Here is an 18,472-nt window from a genome sequence, read left to right on the forward strand (position 1 = left end):
TTAGTAAATAAAGACTTAAGTAGCCCCGACAGTAACTTTTTGAGGTCAGGGACTATTGGACCATGGTCAATATCGAACCCTGCAGACTAGTATGAAGCTTCTTCCCTCGAGCTGTAAGACTCCTCAACGCAACCTCTGCAATCCACCACAAAACAGTTTGTCTTGTGTAGTACACCCTTGGAAATTAAGGTGCTAACTAGAACCATAAAAAGTTCTTTTGCTTGTCCCCATTGGTTTCAAGTGAATAACTTTTCTAAAGCTTCCACTTTTAACCATGGTGAGAAATTTGAAATGTTAACATCTACCAGACACTGGCAAATAATTGTTCAAATTCACCAGCCACTTAATTGTAAATCTTTATTTTTTCATTTATGATTAGCCTTTGGCTGGTCGCTGGTGCTAATTTCCCACCCTGCTTGGAACCCTTTCAGAACGCAACATAAAGAGTTGTACCTGGGACCATCTTTGAAAGGTTCCACCCAGAATCCTCTATGGGAGTTTTATCCCAAGCCCTTACACCTTCTGTGGGTGCAAAGAAGAACCTACACTGTGGGCTCTACTCAGAACACCGTTATATTATGGTACAAAGACCCCAAAGACGAAAGAGATTCAACAATCTTTGAAAGACTCTTTCTTTCAAAAAGGGTTCTTGGGATGAAAAGGTTCCTTCTCTTACAACGAATTCTTGACAAACTCTTTCTTCAAAGAAGGTTTCTTCACAAGCAAAATTGTTTTGGGTGTTTCTAATTTTGCAACGCTTTATTGCAGAATGATACATAAATGAACCTTAAAAATCAGAAGCCCTTGTGTTCTTGTTGTTTGGCTCAACAGTCGCCATGCTTTTATCTTCCCAGGGAGGGGCTGTGGAGCACATGATGCATTTTTTCACAAGATATGCAAATCTTTCGTCTTCGTCTTTACAATCTTTTAATCATCCCTGCCTTGTTCTGAGTCCTATCCTCTCAAAGTCTTGTATTGAAACAATTTCTATCCTTATCAGTAAGACAGAGTGTAAGAGAGTGCAAATCTATTTGTCTGGCTGTGTATCTGGCATTAGTTCTGTACTGTATTGAGACTGTGTGTGTGACTCAGATTATGCGTGTTGACCTTTGCGGTATCAGTCAGCTGTTGCAGTTGCTGACCATTAAGTGGGACATTCCAGCAGACCCTTTCATAGAGGCTCATTCAGAACTGCAAGACAGAGAATTCATAATTTCTCTGCCTTTGACTGCTGTCAAGGCTCATCAACGCTTCTTCTTCCTTCTTGTCGTTTTTTTCTGTTTTTGGATTCTTGTTCTCCTCTCTTCTCTCCATCAGAACAAATCTGTCTTGTATTCACTTGAAGATGAACGGTAAAAAACCAATGCAACACCCAGAGAATGTGTTTATAAATAGAAGCTTGCCATGTCTTGCGAACCTGATTGGATTTCCTGGTTGGTTGCGGTCGCCACTACAGCAGTCGATTTACTCATTATCTCGGTTTCCACGTCAAGGACACACTGTTGCTTCTCATATGCCAGCAAATTCTTCAACGAACATGATTCATGTGATTCCTATTTGCGTGTTGTTCCTAGCAGACACAGGTAGCCAACTGGGTTACAGTGTCAGAAACAGGAAATGGAACTTCTTTGGATTATGTTATTATCAGCTCATGCAGTTGTAATGGGGCATTGGTACCTCAAACGGACAGTAAAAGCCAGAACGTTGGTATGTTTCCTGTGTCCTATAAAGGAAAGGGCCACAGACTTTATGGAGCCTTCATAGCTGTCACTGAGTTCAGCCCCAACAAAAAGCTTTGGAAGCATTTTTAACACTTTACTCCCCAAGAAATTCATTCCTTCCATTTTTTAGTTGATGTTGTCAGTTGTACAGTTGCAGCACATTTTCTGACTCAAGTCCTTGAGATAACTAAAATGACTGTAGCTGCGTAGCTGAGGTTGAACCTAAACAATCCAGACTCTTATATCTTCTATCTTACATCTTGGCCACTGTCTTCTTAGACAATGTCCTTGTGAAACCCACACAACACAATCTGGATCTGAAAACTCAGAAAGCATGTTTTTGTTTTTGTCATTTGTAGGTCCTTTTCTTACTAAGACTGAATCAATTAGTTGTTTGTCAGGCTGCGTATTAAATTTTTGATACTGGTACAGGTAGCGGTCCATAGCTTCGATATGGTTTCCTGGACAAAATGGTTTTTAATACCAATTTTGTAAAATCCATTTTAACAAAATGAAAGTCACCTTACACCATTGGACATTATGATACAAATCTTTAGTTTCATTTATCAGCTATTTTTTACACACTCAAGCCGAAGTCATAAGATAAAAATATAAACCTTTTTACCAACATGTGGTTAAACTTGAGTTGTCTGCTTCAACTCCTTAGTTTTATGTTTCAGCACCTTGGTATTTTTCTACTCAGAGCAGTTTTTGAACATAAAAAATAAACCACAACTTTGGAATCGAAATTTGGTATCTAATGACAAGCCATTTTTTGATGCTCAGTGGTGTTGAAGCAAGTCGATCAGGGCCATAAAAGTGTTCAGTACTCAGCCCTATTTGTTTGGTCCATAATATCTCAGAAAATGGTGAAAGATGTCAATCACAGTTTACCAAAGCCCAAGATAAAGTCCTCAAATATCTTGTTCTGTCCATAACCCAAAGATATTCAGTTTACTTTCATAGACAACTAAAGAAACCAGAGAACCAGAAAATATTTTAAATCAAAATATTTTGCGACCAATTTAATAATTGACACATTATTGAAGAATCAACTAATTGTTGCATTTCTTTGATTATATGTATAAACATAGATTCCAGTACATCTTATTTGTTGCTTTTATGTTTTATGATTTTATAAATGATATACGTATATCTTTTCTATCTTTGTGTTCTGGAAAAACAAACCAAGCAATATGAACATGTTACCTTGGAACTTCCAGGAATGTCTCAGTGTTTACACTTTCTAGACTAAACTATTAATCAATAATGACAAAGATAAGATTAAGCAATTGTTGTGTGTTTTTTATAGGTTGATTAACAAACTTGTGGTGTGTTCCATTTATCTTGGAGGTCAGAGGTGGGAATGACTTCATACTGTACTCAAGTTGACCGCCTTCCAGTAGTTGATAAGGATTTGATAACAATGCACTACACAGTACTTTATGCATACAAACACCACAGCAACATGTCCACAGAACTTGGACAGTCCTGTGACTGATTTAATGAGACACAAAAGACCGAAGTGTGAATAAACAGCTTTCACTTCTACTTGATGCGTGGAGCAGCCATCGTGGATTTTAAGGTCTGCGTTGGTGAGGTTCCTCCGAGTCAGAAATCCCACTTCAGGGAACATTTCAGAGACAAACAAACAAAAAAGGTTTTTGTTTCTTAGACATCAAAGAATCTTTCACTTTTTGACCAAATGTAGCCTGGTTTTGACTTGGGCGTCTTTTGACCTGCAAATCACTTAAACTGTCCGTACTGAGAAAAATAACTGTTCAGATTTCCTTCTTTCAGAGGTAATTTTAAAATCCCTACTCATTCTTCTGGTCAAAGAAGTGTTAGTAAACCACTAAAATGACCAGCATTGTACGTACCAAAGCAAAAACTGCTTGTTCTTAGGCAAACTGTTGGGATTTTTCAGATTTTCGCCACCTCACAATATCACAGCTTTGGCTCCATGTCAAAGATGCAGTCCTTCTTGCTGTAAATCCCCAAATTTGTGGGATGCATGATTGCTGATCCCTCCTCAACATTGCTCTGAGGATTCTGGAAAAGCAGCGATGGTTATGTGGTTTGGAAGAACTTTCCCTTTCTCCCCTGCATGGCTACAAAACAGTACAGCAGCTTTCTATATTACATTCTTAAGTTGCAAAACTGCACTTTTGTCATCATTTTTGAGTTGTTGTTTTGGGTCTTTATCATACATTCTGTCTCCGTCTCACTTTTGCGTCTCATTGTTTGTTTTGATTTTCACAGTCATCAATCTCTGAAAGCTAAACTCGGAGAAAAGAGGAGGTGGTGGTGAAGGGGGGGTCTGCTAATGTTTGTAGTAAGTTCGATAATGGTATTTTGTCTGGTAGAGTTTGGATAGTTCCCACACATATTCATGTACACACACATACAGGCATAGGCACACATGCAGAAACACACACACACAGGCTCTACATAAACTTTCTCAGGGGATAATTTAAGGACATTGTCAGCGGAGTCGAACAATCAGTGGGCTCAGATAGAAATCCCTCTTAAGGAGTCCAGAACCAGGAAACTAGAGTGTTTATTTTGGAAATGGTTCTCCTGCTCCTGCTTTATCATAAACAATAATACTCAGAAATGGTCCTTTCCTTTCCCTCACGGTGCCAGGATCCGCATTCCTCTCCCAAAATTGTACCTCAAAATGTTTGTCTGAAATACCCGGAATAGTCTCCTTTTACATGTTTGTACTTTCAGTTTGGGAATACGAATGAAAAGACACGTTGAAGGGACTCGTGAGCTTCATGGGTATCAAACCTTTTCATTAATGTTGGGCATTCATTTTTTTCAGAGATGATTTCAAGTCCAAGTCAAGTTTGAGTTTTATTAAGTATCAAATCAATTGAGAACAATTCCAAGTCACGTCACAAACTTGTAAATTCCAAAGTTTATTTGGACGAGTCCAAGTTAAGTCTCAGGTTACTAGAAACAAGTCCAGGTCAGTCAAGATAAGTTCAAGTCAGGTATGAATCATGTAAGGTTTCAAGTCATCGAGACAATCCAAGGCCAGTCATGTAAAACAAGACTTGACTTCTAGGCCAAGTCCAGGTCAACACGGATAAGTTCATGTCAAGTCAATTGAGACAATTCTGACTTTGAGTCTTGTTTAGTGAATCAAGACAAAACCAAGTCAATTCTGAAGTCAAATAATAGTAATAATAATAATAATAGTAAGTCAAGTTATACATCTGTTTGGACAAGTTTAACTCAACTCAAGTAATTCTTGTCAAGTCTCAAATCAAACAAGACAAGTCCAAGTCAAAGTTGAAGTCAAGTCAGAGTCTTGTAAAGTTTTAAGTCAATCAAGACAAGCTGCAGTCAAGCGTGGGTCTAGCCAAGTTCGAGTCAAGTTCGAATTCAGTCATGAAAAATCATAGTCAGTGATCTTGTTAGTGAACTTAAGAAGTCTCAAGTTTATGGAGACAAATCCTAATCAAATCTCAAGTCAGTCAAGACAAGTTCAAGTCAGGTACAAGTTTTGTTCAAATTTTTATCAGTGTTTAGTGAGACAGCTCCAAGACAAGACTCAAGGCAGTCAAAATCAAGTTTGAGAATTGCCAAGTCAGCAGCTTTTGTTGTTTTCTGTACGTTATTTCCATCCAACTCTAATATTCCCAACTGTGCATTAATGTGAAAGATATCCACATAATGGTCCATTCAGGCGCTGAGAAAGGAACATTTATACCTGACTGTGTTTCTTTCTTCCTTTCTATCCTTATTTCTAGCTCTTTTTAAGACAGTCTTTCTGTTTGTCTTTCTGTCTCATACACACACACTGTCTGCGGGGGGCTGAATTGAATCTGGCTAACATCTGGGATCGGAAGTCTGTATAAGGGAATTAGTGAATATCATGGGATATGCTGGAATGTCTGGCTTTAGATCAGACTGAGAACTTACTGTACATGTTTGATGGGTTTTTAATGGAAGTCCAATATAAGGCCAAACAACATTTTAGGAAGCTGTTGCCACAGAATTTGGGTTGGCACGGTATTACTGCTGTAAGTTTTATGTGAGCCCTGATCCTCCAAGACACTTACAACTGTGGTTGCAAATAAGGATGTCATCTTAGCCATCTTGCCTGGGTAAATCATCACATTTGTGCAAAAATATAGATTATAGGGATCCTGTAGTAAAACAAGGGGAGGTTTCAGAATGGAAAGACTGACGTACTGTATAAAAAGGAAATTTCATTAGGCGTAAGGGGAAAGGATGACAGCCTTAATTTATCTATGTTTCACATTTATAGATTTAGACTGAAAGAGTTCATGCAACAATCACAGCACCGTGGCAGCTTCTTTATATGTTGGCAAAATGTCAGGGTTTACCTATATAAATTTATATTGTCAGTCCTCAACTGTTGTTAGTGCCAACAGACTGTAAATCTGAAAAATCCAGTTTAACGTTGACCTCCAAGCTACCCTTTTAAATGTTTTTTTTTCTGTCACATACCCCCTGACAAGCACAAAACACTTTTGGTAGAGAAAAGAAAGAGGAAAAACCTATATGAAGACATACAGTAGCGCTGCACCATCAGTGTCCATGTCTTATTAAAGAGCTTTATCAAATGTTTGTATGTTTTTTTTTTATTCTGTGAGGTTTTACAGCAGTTAACAATTGTACTGAAAACAGGGATAATGAATATAAATGTGTTTTTTTTATTATTATAGTATAATTATTTATTTAGGAATAAGGGCTGCACGATATGGTAAAAAAGTCATATTGTGATTATTTGACTGAAATTGTATTTAGTTTATGTAATAAGATTAGTGGGAATGATCATTTTTGCATCACAATTTTCATTTTGACTTAAAATTGTGATGATGTTACATTTTTTGGGGTCTGTGCTGAACAAACGTTTTCTTTCATCTGGAGAACAAGAATTGTAGGTCAGGGCATCTCCGCAGCACTACAGTACTTTTTCTCATACATTTTTCCTTTTTCATAAAATCAGATTTGGATATAGCACTTGGCCATATTGCAGTTTTGATCATTTTGTGATAAATTGTACAGCTCTATTAACAATTATGCATGACTGATGTTTTTTAAATGAACATTTTTTTTTTTAAAACTCATGTACCCCCTGTGGTGCTGTAAAATTTAAGAAAATGATAGAATGTAATTAAAGGGCACGTTCATTGTTTTTTGTATCTATCCAAATCAGAACAATGAAAGTTTGGTCAAAGTATGCATGCAAAATGCTATTTTCTCTTCTTGGGATTCTGTGTAATACGTAAATAAAACAGAATGTAATCATTTGCAAATCATTGACTTGTATTTCATTTGCATTTGAGGGTGTGGTAGTACACACAAGTAACTGTCACATCTGTTAAGGCAGCATTAATGCTGAAAGGTACATACAGGTTGTGGGGCAACACATTCTGCCATCCATACGTCTTTTTCAGATACGTCCCTGCTTATTTCAGCAAGACAATATCAAGACACATTTTGCACGTGTTACAGCAGTGTGGCTTCATAGTAAAAGAATTCAGGTACTAGACTGACCTGCCTGCAGTCCAGATCTGCCTCCCACTGAAAATGTGTGGTGCATTATGAAGCACAAAATACAACAACAGACCTCGGACTGTTGAGCACCTTAAGTCATATATCAAGCAAGAATGGAACAGAATTTGTGTAACAGCAGGATATATACAGTAAAATGGCTCCAAGTGTTTGAAAGTTGCTGAATGTGTTTAAAGTTGGACTTCTGTATGTGTAAACTGTGATGGTTTGTTGCTGCCGTTCATCCTCACCCGACCGTCTCCCTCCTTCTCGTCTCCACAGGCGCAGCGTTCCTCTCATCAGGCCTCACTCCTGGCACCTGGCAAAGCTATCGGAGCCGCCCCTCCCTCCCCCTCCCCCTCCTCCATCTCCTCCTCCTCCACCCTGCCTCCCCCCTGCCGACTCCCCTCCTCTCCCCCCTCCTCCCCCTCTGTCTGCCATGCAGCTCCACCCCGGCCCTTACACACTACCCTGGCACACAACTGACAACAGGTGAGTGGACTGTCATCCCAGCCTTTATGTAATGAATAATTAACCCTGATCTCAAAGTGGAAGAAGGTTTATTTCTCTCTTGGGACCACAAAAACCTTCCATCTATCTAATAAAAAGTGTTATTACATCTTCAAATGTAAATATGAAATACTGTTAGCATTGAAAGTGACCGAATAAAGCATTTCTTTATTTTTAATATAGTGTAATAACACTTTATTATTACAAACCCCTTCCAACATGGTTATAACGTTATCATCTAAAACAAACTTCTGCATTAAAAGTGACATTTTTAACTGAATGACAATAACTGCAAAGTTAATTTATGTTCAGCCAGTTTTCTTTTAACTTTAATTTGACACTTCTTATGTGCAAAAACGTCCCAGTGAACATGGTTATATCCACTGCCAGATATATTCTCTTTTTCGGAGCCAAGGGAACTCAGTTAGTTCCTTTGATTCCAGCTGATGAAGTTGTTTCAGTTTGACAACAAAGAAACTTTCCTGAACCACACAGCGAGTGTGTCATCCTGTCGTTTTGAGTTTGTGACTCCAAAGGATGTAGATTCTCGATCGCTGCAGGGGATTTTTGGTCCATGTGACTCGCCCACAAAAGCCAACAGTCTCCAGGAAACAGGTGACATCACCATGTTCTAATGTCAACACTGCCCACGTAGGAAGCCCATTGGTCTATTTTTGGCTTCTATTTAAACATTCCGAAGTGATAACCAATCAGACAGTCAGACAGACCTGTTCTTTTTTAGTCTGTCTTTTGGGGACCAGGTAGATATAAATGACAGTTTTTGCTGTATTTGCTTTATTTGGTTAATTGAATTGAATCAGGGCATGGACTCGCAATACTCACTGATACCCAGTCCGGCATTTTAGGTTGTATGGGAGGCATTTCTGATACTGGTACCAGTATCAGAACAACTCACTGAAACATGTAGAAACCCCGCTGTTTCTGTCTATTGATTAATTGATCACACACCTCATTGTCTCATCTTTAAATAATAATAGTGGATATTTTTATGTTGCAATGAAACAGTTAGAACAAAGGACTGATTTGTCAGGTTGAATATAAAGAAGGTGTGTTCGTACAGTAGTCTTTGTATTAACAGTATGATCTCACAAAGCTAAACTGTAATCCTTTAAAGGGAAAGCGGAAGTTACCACGGTCTGTATATTGACTCACAATAAAAATAACCTCTCTGTCTTTGTTAGTCAGCTTCATGGCTTCATGGTACGTCAGCTCCTTGTACTGTTCTGCTTTTGATAAGAATCAGTGATATAATGGACCACGATTAGACTTAATAGTCCCACGTGGATTAGAGTGTGGTGTGTGTGCGCATGTGTGTGTTTGTGGGTCTCTTATTCCCACAGTTTCTCTTGACTGATCTCATCATATACAAACACGCACACACGCACACACACACACATACACACACACACACACACGCACACACACACAGCATCTGATGAGGAGGCAGCTCCCGGCATAACTCTGGACAATGGCATGTGACTCCCAGAACATGTGGACAAAGAGAGGAAGACATTCAATAAACTGTGTTTGTGTGAAGGAAAGGGACATTTTGTGCAGTTTGCATCTGTATGTGTGTTTCTACACTAAGCAGATGTGTGTTTTTCTGTAAAACAAAAGTGTGTTTAGCCTACTCGTGATCACTCAGCAGAGAATCTCTCATTTCTCCTCCTTTGAGATCAATCCAGTTGGCCTAATTATGCCCATATAATTGAGGATTAATAAACAGCCCACAGTAACGAAAAAGAAACTGCCTGACAGCATCTGGCAGATTGTTTTAATGGCTTAACTGCAGCGAAAGGAAGAACAGACACATCATAAAAACTCACCTGGGTGGACTTTGTCCCTTAACTGTCTTAGTGTTTGATGATTTTGCAGTCCATTTCAAAAAGCCGTTATAAAAGTTTAACCTCCTCAAGTGTTGTTTCAAGTAAATACTGAATCACATTTTAAATTGGACTTTTAAGTTTTGGTGCAACAGAGTAAAAACTAAACTGAGATTAAAATGTAATCCTTTTTTTTAAGTTTTAAGTTTTAGTGTGATGCAACATAATTTAAAGTTAAACCATGATAATCGCAAGACCCACACTGAGAGTTAACCCAGACAGTCTAAACTCACACACACCATCATGTACAGTATTTTCGTATGTGTGTGCATGCTGGTTTATCTGTGTCAACCCTCCTCACACTCACATGTTCCACATGATTGGGCAGGAGTGACTGTCATTTCCTGTCCAGCTCCCGTCTCATTTCCTCTCTTCCTCTCTCTGTGGTCCAGGTCAAATCTATACAGCAGCCTGTCCTCCTCTCTCATTCATTGCTCACTTCCTTTAAAGATCATTTTCTCATGCAGATAATGAGACATTTTTTCCCACAGTGCTTTCTTCCTTTGTTATAAATGTCTGGTATCTTTCATACGATGTTAAAGGTCTGTTTCAGTGTCGCCTTTCCAGGCAGCCGTTGTTTTCCATTCACCTATATAGGATATGAGAATCACGTAAGCAACTTTTGAAATTTGCTGAAACTGCATATTATGTGTGAACTTGACACCTACAAGTTTCCATTGAAGGTTATTTTCCCATGTTTGTGTCAATAAGTGGCTAATAGGGACATCAGTTTTTTTGTGTCTGTCTTGTTTTTGCCACTGACAGGCTCAGGTTGTTGTTGTAGGTGTCTGACGCCGTTATGGAAAGGATTCCTACAGACAGAGTGCTTTTTGTTACAGAATATGACCCTTTTTGTTAAACCAGAAACAGCTGTTTTATTGCTCTCACCAAACTCACCTGATTCCATTTGCAAAACTCTGATTTTAAAATTGACATCGTCATCTTCATTCAGACTCAACATAAACAGAACAAAACTCGTCAAAACTGTTTTGGCTCATCTTTCCTCTGCTTTAACAATCAGCAGCTCTGGTCCGGTCGAAATAAACCTTTAATTCTCAGCGTTAGATGTGAAAATATCAGGAGAGGAGCGAGAGGGAGGTCAGAAAACAGAGCAGCAGCAGCAGCAGGGAGAAACAGTATGTACAGCCAGAATATTTTTAGATCTACCACAGTGAAGTAAGGGTTTACTTTGACCAAACGACCAGTTTTTGGTTGTTGGAGCAGAGGGAAAGACAAGGCAAGACATTTTTGGTTGAGTTTTGTTTTGCTTCGGTCATCTTTGAATGAAGATGACAATGTTAAAATTACTGTTTCTGTAAATGGAATTTGATTGGCGAGACCAAAAAAAAACCTGCTGTTTCTAGTAAAATAAAACATATCTTGCCCCTTAAAAAAAGGTCTCTCTCTGTAGCGATCCTTTCCATAATGTTGACAGACACTCTGAATAAGAATCTGAGCCTGTCAGTGCCAATACAAGAGTTTTTAATGGACTCAGTTTAATGCAGTTGCCGGGAGGGTTACATTGCAGCTCAGTGTTACTTCTGACGGCTGCAGCGCTCTCCTTCAACACTGGACCAATTTCAAAAAATGTTGTTCTTATTAGCCACTTCGCCCCCAAAAACATGCAAAAATATGGTCTTGGTTTAAAATTACTTAAGTTAAAGGAGAAGGTGTGGGCGCCATCTTCTAGCTTCACCTCCAACAGCGAGAGATGTCTTTTGTAGCTGACTTTTTCTGCCTGTACGAGTTGACATACTCATTCCCGTGCAAATTCAATGCATTGTTAATCAAAACAAACTGTTGGACTCAAAATAGATGTGAAAGTGAGGCGTGATTAACAAAAGCTACCAAATTTGTACAGGAGATGCACAACGCCACACAAGACAAGGACCAACTTTAGTTTATAATTTACTCTGTAGGTGCAGGGGTTTATTTCACAATACTGACCTGCTCACTGCACATTATCCTGCTTGTTATATGAGTATGTACCAAAAAAATGCAGATAAACAGAAGAGGTACAATAATGTATCATTTAAAAACTTGATGCAGATACGTTAAACAAGTTTTCAAGAAGTTTTAAGAATCAGCTACTTAACTCAAACATTATACAGAAACAAATGAAAACCAAACAAATCCATAGGCTGTAGGTGTGATATAAAGCATACATGATTTGTAATAAAGGGGCTAAAACATTCTTTAAAACCACCAAAACATTCAACTACACGAGCATGAGAAATCATATTTTGCCAAGAGTAAGTTGTGGTTAATACAAGAGGAGCAATCAATTTTCAGATCTCTGTATGGACCCTCTCTGTGACCATAAATACCACAGAAACAGCCTGAGGATAGTCTGCTGCCCTTCAGAAACCTCTCTCTTCTCTCTCCTTGGCAACTTTCACTATCGTTTGAGAAAGAAGCAAAGAAGTACAAAAGACGAGTGTCCACTCTCTCTTTTCTTTTATAGGAAAAATAAATACCACAATAAAATGAAGATATGTCCTCAGACGTTATTGTTGCAGCATTTATGGATTGGATTTCAACCAAGCAGAAAAACACAGGGAGCTCCTGCCTCCTGGAGCTTGTATTGATAACAATATGTGTAAAATCCCTGAGCTCTTCTGCTGAAAACAACTCCCTGTGATTTTGTCTCGTGGTTTCCCTAAAAGGAAATTCTTTATTTTCTTCTTCTGTTAGTTTGATTTTTTGTTTTTGCTTGTTATTAGACTGTTGGAAATAAAAGAAAGAGAGTGATGTGCAACAGATGTTGCATGTGAGATTCAAACCGGCGACATTGTGGCAGAGGGGGCAAAAGTACCCACATTTTTTTTAGTCAAGTAGAAATACAGATACCCGTGTAAAAAGAGACTCTAGTAAAAGTAAAAGGACTGATTCAGCTTCTTTTCTCAAGTAAAAGTAGAAAAAGTACAGGCTCTGCAATGTACTCTGTGTATTAATGTAAATTAATGTAACATTTTTTCTGTGGTCAAATCTCCCACTTAATGTTTCATCTTGTTACGTCTTTTATATTGTTTTTGTCCTGTTACATCTTTTATGTCTTGTTATGTCTTTTTCGTCTTGTTACTTCCTTTATATTGTTTTTGGCTTTCTTGCATCTTTTTTTTGTCTTTTTAGGTCATTTTTCAAAGTGTTTTACATTGTTTTTTGTCTTGTTAAGTGTTTCTGTGTCTTGTTATGTCTTTCTCAACTAACTTTCTCAACTTTCTCAACATTTTTTGTTATGTTATCGTTTTGTCTTCTTGTGTCTTTTTTGTCTTGTTATGTAATTTGATTCTTCTGTTCTTTTTTCTTGTTACTTGTTTCACATTGCTTTCGTCTTGTTACATCTTTTATGTTTGTTATGACATTTTCATCTTGTCAAGTCTTTTGCGTCTCATTACGTCTTCAGCATTTTCATCTTGTTATGTGTTTTTCATGTTGTTACGTCTGTTACATCTATTTTGTCCTGTTACTTCTTTAAAATTGTTGTCGTCTGGTCCGGTATTTTTTGTCTTGTTAAGTCATTTTTGGTCTTATTATGTCTTTTTATTTTGAGTCTTCATCTTGTTGCATCTGGTCCTGCTTGTTATGTAATTTTTCGTCTTGTCACATATGTTTTGTCATGCTTGTGGATGATATGCACGTGTTTGATCTTTGTGTTATTTTTTCATCTGTTTAGGTTGAAATCAGTATTGATATTGAGAAGGCAAAATAAAAATAGTCCACAATACCACTAAAATACATTAAAACTAAAATAACAAGCATGTTGTACTCCTTAAACATTAGGAGTAAAAAAGTACAGATATTTATGTTAAAATGTAGGGATTAAAAGTGAAAAGTCTTCAGAAAAATAAATACAGTAAGTACAGAACAGATGCCTGAAAACTCTACTTAAGTTTAGTAATAAAGTATTTGTACTTAGTTGCTTCCCACCTCTTCATCATGGTTGCACGGTGTGTAGTTTAGCCTGTTGAAGACCACACTATTTTACGCATGTATGGGATTTATTCAATGTGTGTCTGTTGTGGATCCATTTTAAAGTTTAAAGGGGTCTTCTTATCTTAAACAAATAGTGTGTGCCATATGTTGTACAGATCATAAAGCCCTCTGAAGTAAATTTGAGCAGTTTCCTCTGTAAACATCATGTCATCTAATCAATGCAAAGCTTAACCCACCCTCAATCCAGTGAAAGGAAACAATTTGTTTTCATTTTTCAATTAAATTTGAATAAGTATGTTTCAAATGTTTTTCAAAAAGTGCTTATCAATTTGGGACAAAGCCATGGTTGATGTAAAGGAGATGGGACAAGAAGAATCCGCAAGAGGAAGAAAGGAATGAAATAGGAAGCAAGGAATCAAGGGATGACTTAGAGATTTTGACTCCGGGCAGTGGGAGTTGATGAGGAGGAAATCCCTCTCCGCCTTAAGAGGCTTCCTCCGAGGGTCTTTAAAAACACATGGGGCTGCCGCGGATCTTCAGCTCAGCACTGATAGAAAACAGATTCCTCAGCTGTACACTTCAAAAGTTGTGTCCCAGAACAATATGCTGTTAATGTCTCGGGGGAACATTGCAACTTGCCACTTCAAAATTAAATATGACTTATTGTATGTAGTTTCCAAAAGCGTTAAACATTTTGTCAATGGAGGAGTAATGCCATACTGTTTGAAAAGAAACCACATGAATTTCACTGAGGGGCCATTAAATGTTACTTTGATGAATGAAAAGACTATAAAATGTCACAGTACAATGCAAGTTCCTAGAGACTCAGGTGACATTAGCTTATTTTGTCTGAAGAACAGTTAAACAGCCCAAAGGCCCCCAGTAACACTCCAGTCTGCTCTGGTCAACAGATATATTCTCCTTCCATGTTCCGCTGGGGCATAAGTAAGAAAGTATTTCAAGTGACGCAAATGTAGTGTACGCCCCCAAGTGCAGGATGAGTCTTCAGCATTATTAAATTGTTTTCCAGAAAAGAAAAACAAACAGTCTGAAGTACCATAAATAAGTAGTACGGCGTTATCACTGAAGCATAGCACTCACTCTCCAGTTTGTGCCGCTAACGTTACCCTGAGAAAGAGACTTAAGGGTGAGCTGTTATTCCGACTTTTAGCTGCCGAGTTGGAGACTCAGAGGGGGTGGCTCTCTCGCCGGTGGGGTACAAGGACATGTCCCTAGAGTGAGCCACCCCCCTCTGAGCAAAGCACGCCAAGGCAGCGTTGAATTCAGCGGGACATCACAATAGCTGATTGGTTGTTAGCTGCTGAGTTGGATGACAAGCTATCCCATTCGTAATGGTAGAACAGTGTTATTGCAGAAGGGTCAAGGGTGACAAACAGGCATGACTGTGTGTCTGTGCTAGCTTGGAGGATGATGTATGACTCTAAGCTTCTACTGTAGTCATACATCATAGTTCCATTTTAGCCTCAGCTTGAATTTTTTAACTTCTGGCACATTTGTCAGAAAATATTTGGCAAACAGTGTCGTTAATCAACATTGTCAGAAAAAACTAAAATTTGTACGATCATATAAAAGGTAAAATACCCTGGCGTCAAGCTGTAAGTTGATCTTCTTTGTCTCCTTGTCTTTGCAGTGACTTGTCCTTGCAGTGGGGTCAGCTGTCCAGACCTTACTCCTCCACTGACCGCAGCAGTTCCCTGGGCTCCATGGAGAGTTTGGACACACCAACACCCACCACACAGCCATATTCTGATTCCCATAATTCACCGGTGGACCCCACCCTCTTCAACAACAAGAGAGACTCTGCCTACAGCTCATTCTCTGCCAGCTCAAACACATCTGACTACGCAACAGTGCCATTGAGGCCCGGTGAAGCCTGCTCAATGGATAACCTCCTCCAGAGCCTGGGTCCAGCTTGTCGAGGTTACCCCGGTGCTGATACCTCCACCCTGGGGAGCTCCTCTGGCGAGGCCCCAGATGAGGCACAGCTTATTGCGCACAAGTCCAGGTCGCTGACCAGGCCTAGACCAAGACCTGTTGAGGTAAAAGAGAGGCCTTCCTCCTGCTGTTATGAGGAAGAGCGGAGGGGAGGCGACTTTGAGATCATAAGAAATGGAGAAGGACGTGAGAGAAAGGCAAACCCTCCTCAGCCTCCAACAAGGAAGGACAGTTTTAGGGCAACCCGGGGTCGCCCAAATGTCATCAACAAACGTTGCGTTTCTGCTCCTGTTGAAATTTCCAGTGTTTCTTGTTACTATGAAGAAGACAAGTCCTCTCTGAATGTTGAATCAGGAATCCATAACGGCTTCCCTGCACCAGAAAACGGTGACAAAACTGGGAATATGGTAGACTCGCACTGTCTCCAAAGACAAGCTAAAGACATTAGTCCTATCAGATCTGATACTAGTGCAAATAAAGACTGCAATTCAGAGACCACCTCAGATCACCTCTCTGACCCAGTCCCCATCACCTCCTCTTGTCCTGGCTCCTTACCTGCAGAATCCTCCATAGAGGTTCAAGGACAGCCTCAAACCATGCACTCTCAGACCAAGCACTCCTCTACGGGGCTGCACCGGCATAGTGCCCCCGAGAAGCTGCTAGCTACACAGCTTCAGTTACTACAATTTAACAGTGATAGCTCATCATTGGACCCTCCTGATCGCTCCTTGTCCCCTTGTAGCAGCCAGTGGTCCCAGTCATCCCTCCAGCCAATGAGGGAAGACCAAGAAGCTTCTCACAACCACCTCCACGCCCCGTCAAACAAATGGGAAGGCAGCCGTTGCTCAACCCCAGGATCTGTGTTCTTGGAAGGGGATGATGATGATGGGGCTTCGAGTGATAGGCTGGAAGGGATGGGTGTGAATGGCGGGTGCCTCCCTCCAGTTGAGCATCACCACCACCCTTGGGGCCGCTCTGTGAGCGTACCAGGGGACCCCACTGGATCGTCAGCCCAGGGAAGGTTGAGCTCTGACCAGATACTCGACAGAGACTTTGAGCCTCTTAGTGCTGCTGTCAGCATGGACACCTTACTGGAGGAGCACAGAGCAGTCAAAAAAGAGGATGTAGAAGCAGAGACAGACACGAAGAAGTCAAACTCGGCCAGAAACCATCGTAGGAACCGTCGTCGTAGCGAGCGATTTGCCACCAACCTCCGCAATGAGATCCAGAGGAAGAAGGCCCAGCTTCAGAGGAGCCGTGGTCCAGGAGGGCTGCTCTGTAGTGGGGAAACTGTCCAGGAGGAGGAAGGTCCAGACCTCAATGAGGAGGGGGGAGATCCAGACCAGCCAGCCCAGGAAAGGAGTACCAAAGTTGCATTTGCCTCACCTGTGAGCCCCCAAGATGCAAGCACCACAGCACCAGTTGAGAAATCAAGTGAACCAAACCACAATGTCTTGCAGACTCAGTCAACAACTTACTCTGAAAACACCAACATGTCCAGGTCTGTTCAGATTCTGGACCCAGGAGTGCCTAATTTTGGTGTTGGCATCCGAGTTGTGGAGGAACCAGCCCCTGCTGGCAAAGCCCGACGCTGGCGTTGGACCCCCGAACATAAACTGCAACCAGAACCAGAACCAGACCGAAGGTGTGGAGTTGTGGGTGAGAGGGTGTTGGGAATCACAAGGTCACGGCATGGGGTTTGTGCCTTCACCTCCTCATCCACCTCCTCTTATGGTCGCTCCTCTTCCTGTTCTCGGATGGAGGAGTCGGATCTCCTCCCATTTGCAGATAGAATGAAGTTTTTTGAGGAGACAAGTAAGGGTATGTCTGGGTTAAATGTTTTGAGTCTGTCAAATCGCAGGCAGCAGAAGAAATCCCCCAACCATCCAGAGCTCCAAGGAGGGGAGCTCGGTCAGCACCCAACCCAAAGAAGATACTCCTACCAGGGGGGACTTCAGCAGGAAAGTGCCCTGCATCCAAATACTGTGGAGGCCAGGAGGATGTCTGTGAGCACCAGCAGGGAGAGGCAGAGAGAGAAGGAGAGGGAGCAGGAGAGGGCAAGAGAGAGGGAAGAGAGGTTGAGGGAAAGGGAGAAGGAGAGACAGGAGAGGGAGTTAGAAATGGAGAGGGCGAGGCTGAGGGAGATTCAGCGGGAGGAGAGGGTGAGACAGTGGGAGAGAGAACGAGAGAGGGAGCTTGAGTTGGAGAGAGAAAAGGAGATGGAGCGAGCCAGAGAGAAGGAACGTCTCTTAAAAGAAAGAGAGAAGGAGCTTGAGAGAGAAAGAGAGAAGGAAAGGGAAGAAGATGCTCAGCTCATGTCACATCAGGACTTTTATGGCAGTTCTGGCATCAAAGAACAGAATCAAGACTTCCAACACAACAAGGAGAACTTCCACAACTTCCAGCTGAAACCTCAGGCATTCTCTCATAGCCAGAATCAAGTCCCACGATCAGCTTTTTATCCGGTCAGCACATCGTCCCAGCCCCTGGAGAACTGGCAACCTCCTCACCAGGGATACACAGCAAGGAGCTACACGCCTACAGAGGTAAGAGCCGCCATGAACACGTGCTTACACACACACACACACTGGGCCCTGTTTTAATCACACAAGTGCAAAGTGGTAGGTAGGTCTCCGGACACAAGACAATAAAGACACTGCATTTCGTCATGAAGGAGTCAGGGGTTGCCAGGTTAGCTCTCAGTGCAGTCTGCTGTGTTGGGATCTGAATTATAAACTTGACTTTGTCAGGTGTATGGGCAAAAACAGAGTGAAGAGTGAAAAGTGGGCTGAAAGAGAAGGTGATAGTGATCTGTAATGAGCTGAAGTATTGGCCATTTCACCAAGAAGTGGACTTAGTATGAAGAACATGCTATAGGTGGATCTTCATATCACTGAGGCTAACCAAGGG

General features: G+C 40.7%; 1 protein-coding gene across 1 annotated transcript in view; it reads left to right on the top strand.

The window, feature by feature from the left end:
- The window catches only part of shroom4 (shroom family member 4), a 79,335-nt gene that overhangs the window by 47,916 nt on the left and 12,947 nt on the right, over window positions 1-18,472 (top strand). Inside the window, exons 3-4 of the mRNA XM_084711742.1 lie at window positions 7,539-7,748; window positions 15,258-18,108. Of these exons, the coding sequence (XP_084567868.1) occupies window positions 7,539-7,748; window positions 15,258-18,108 (3,061 nt within the window). The remainder of the gene's footprint in view (window positions 1-7,538; window positions 7,749-15,257; window positions 18,109-18,472) is intronic.

Source organism: Lutjanus erythropterus, chromosome 23 (assembly GCF_056507025.1).
Source record: "Lutjanus erythropterus isolate fLutEry1 chromosome 23, fLutEry1.hap2, whole genome shotgun sequence".
Taxonomy (NCBI): Eukaryota; Metazoa; Chordata; class Actinopteri; order Lutjaniformes; family Lutjanidae; genus Lutjanus; species Lutjanus erythropterus.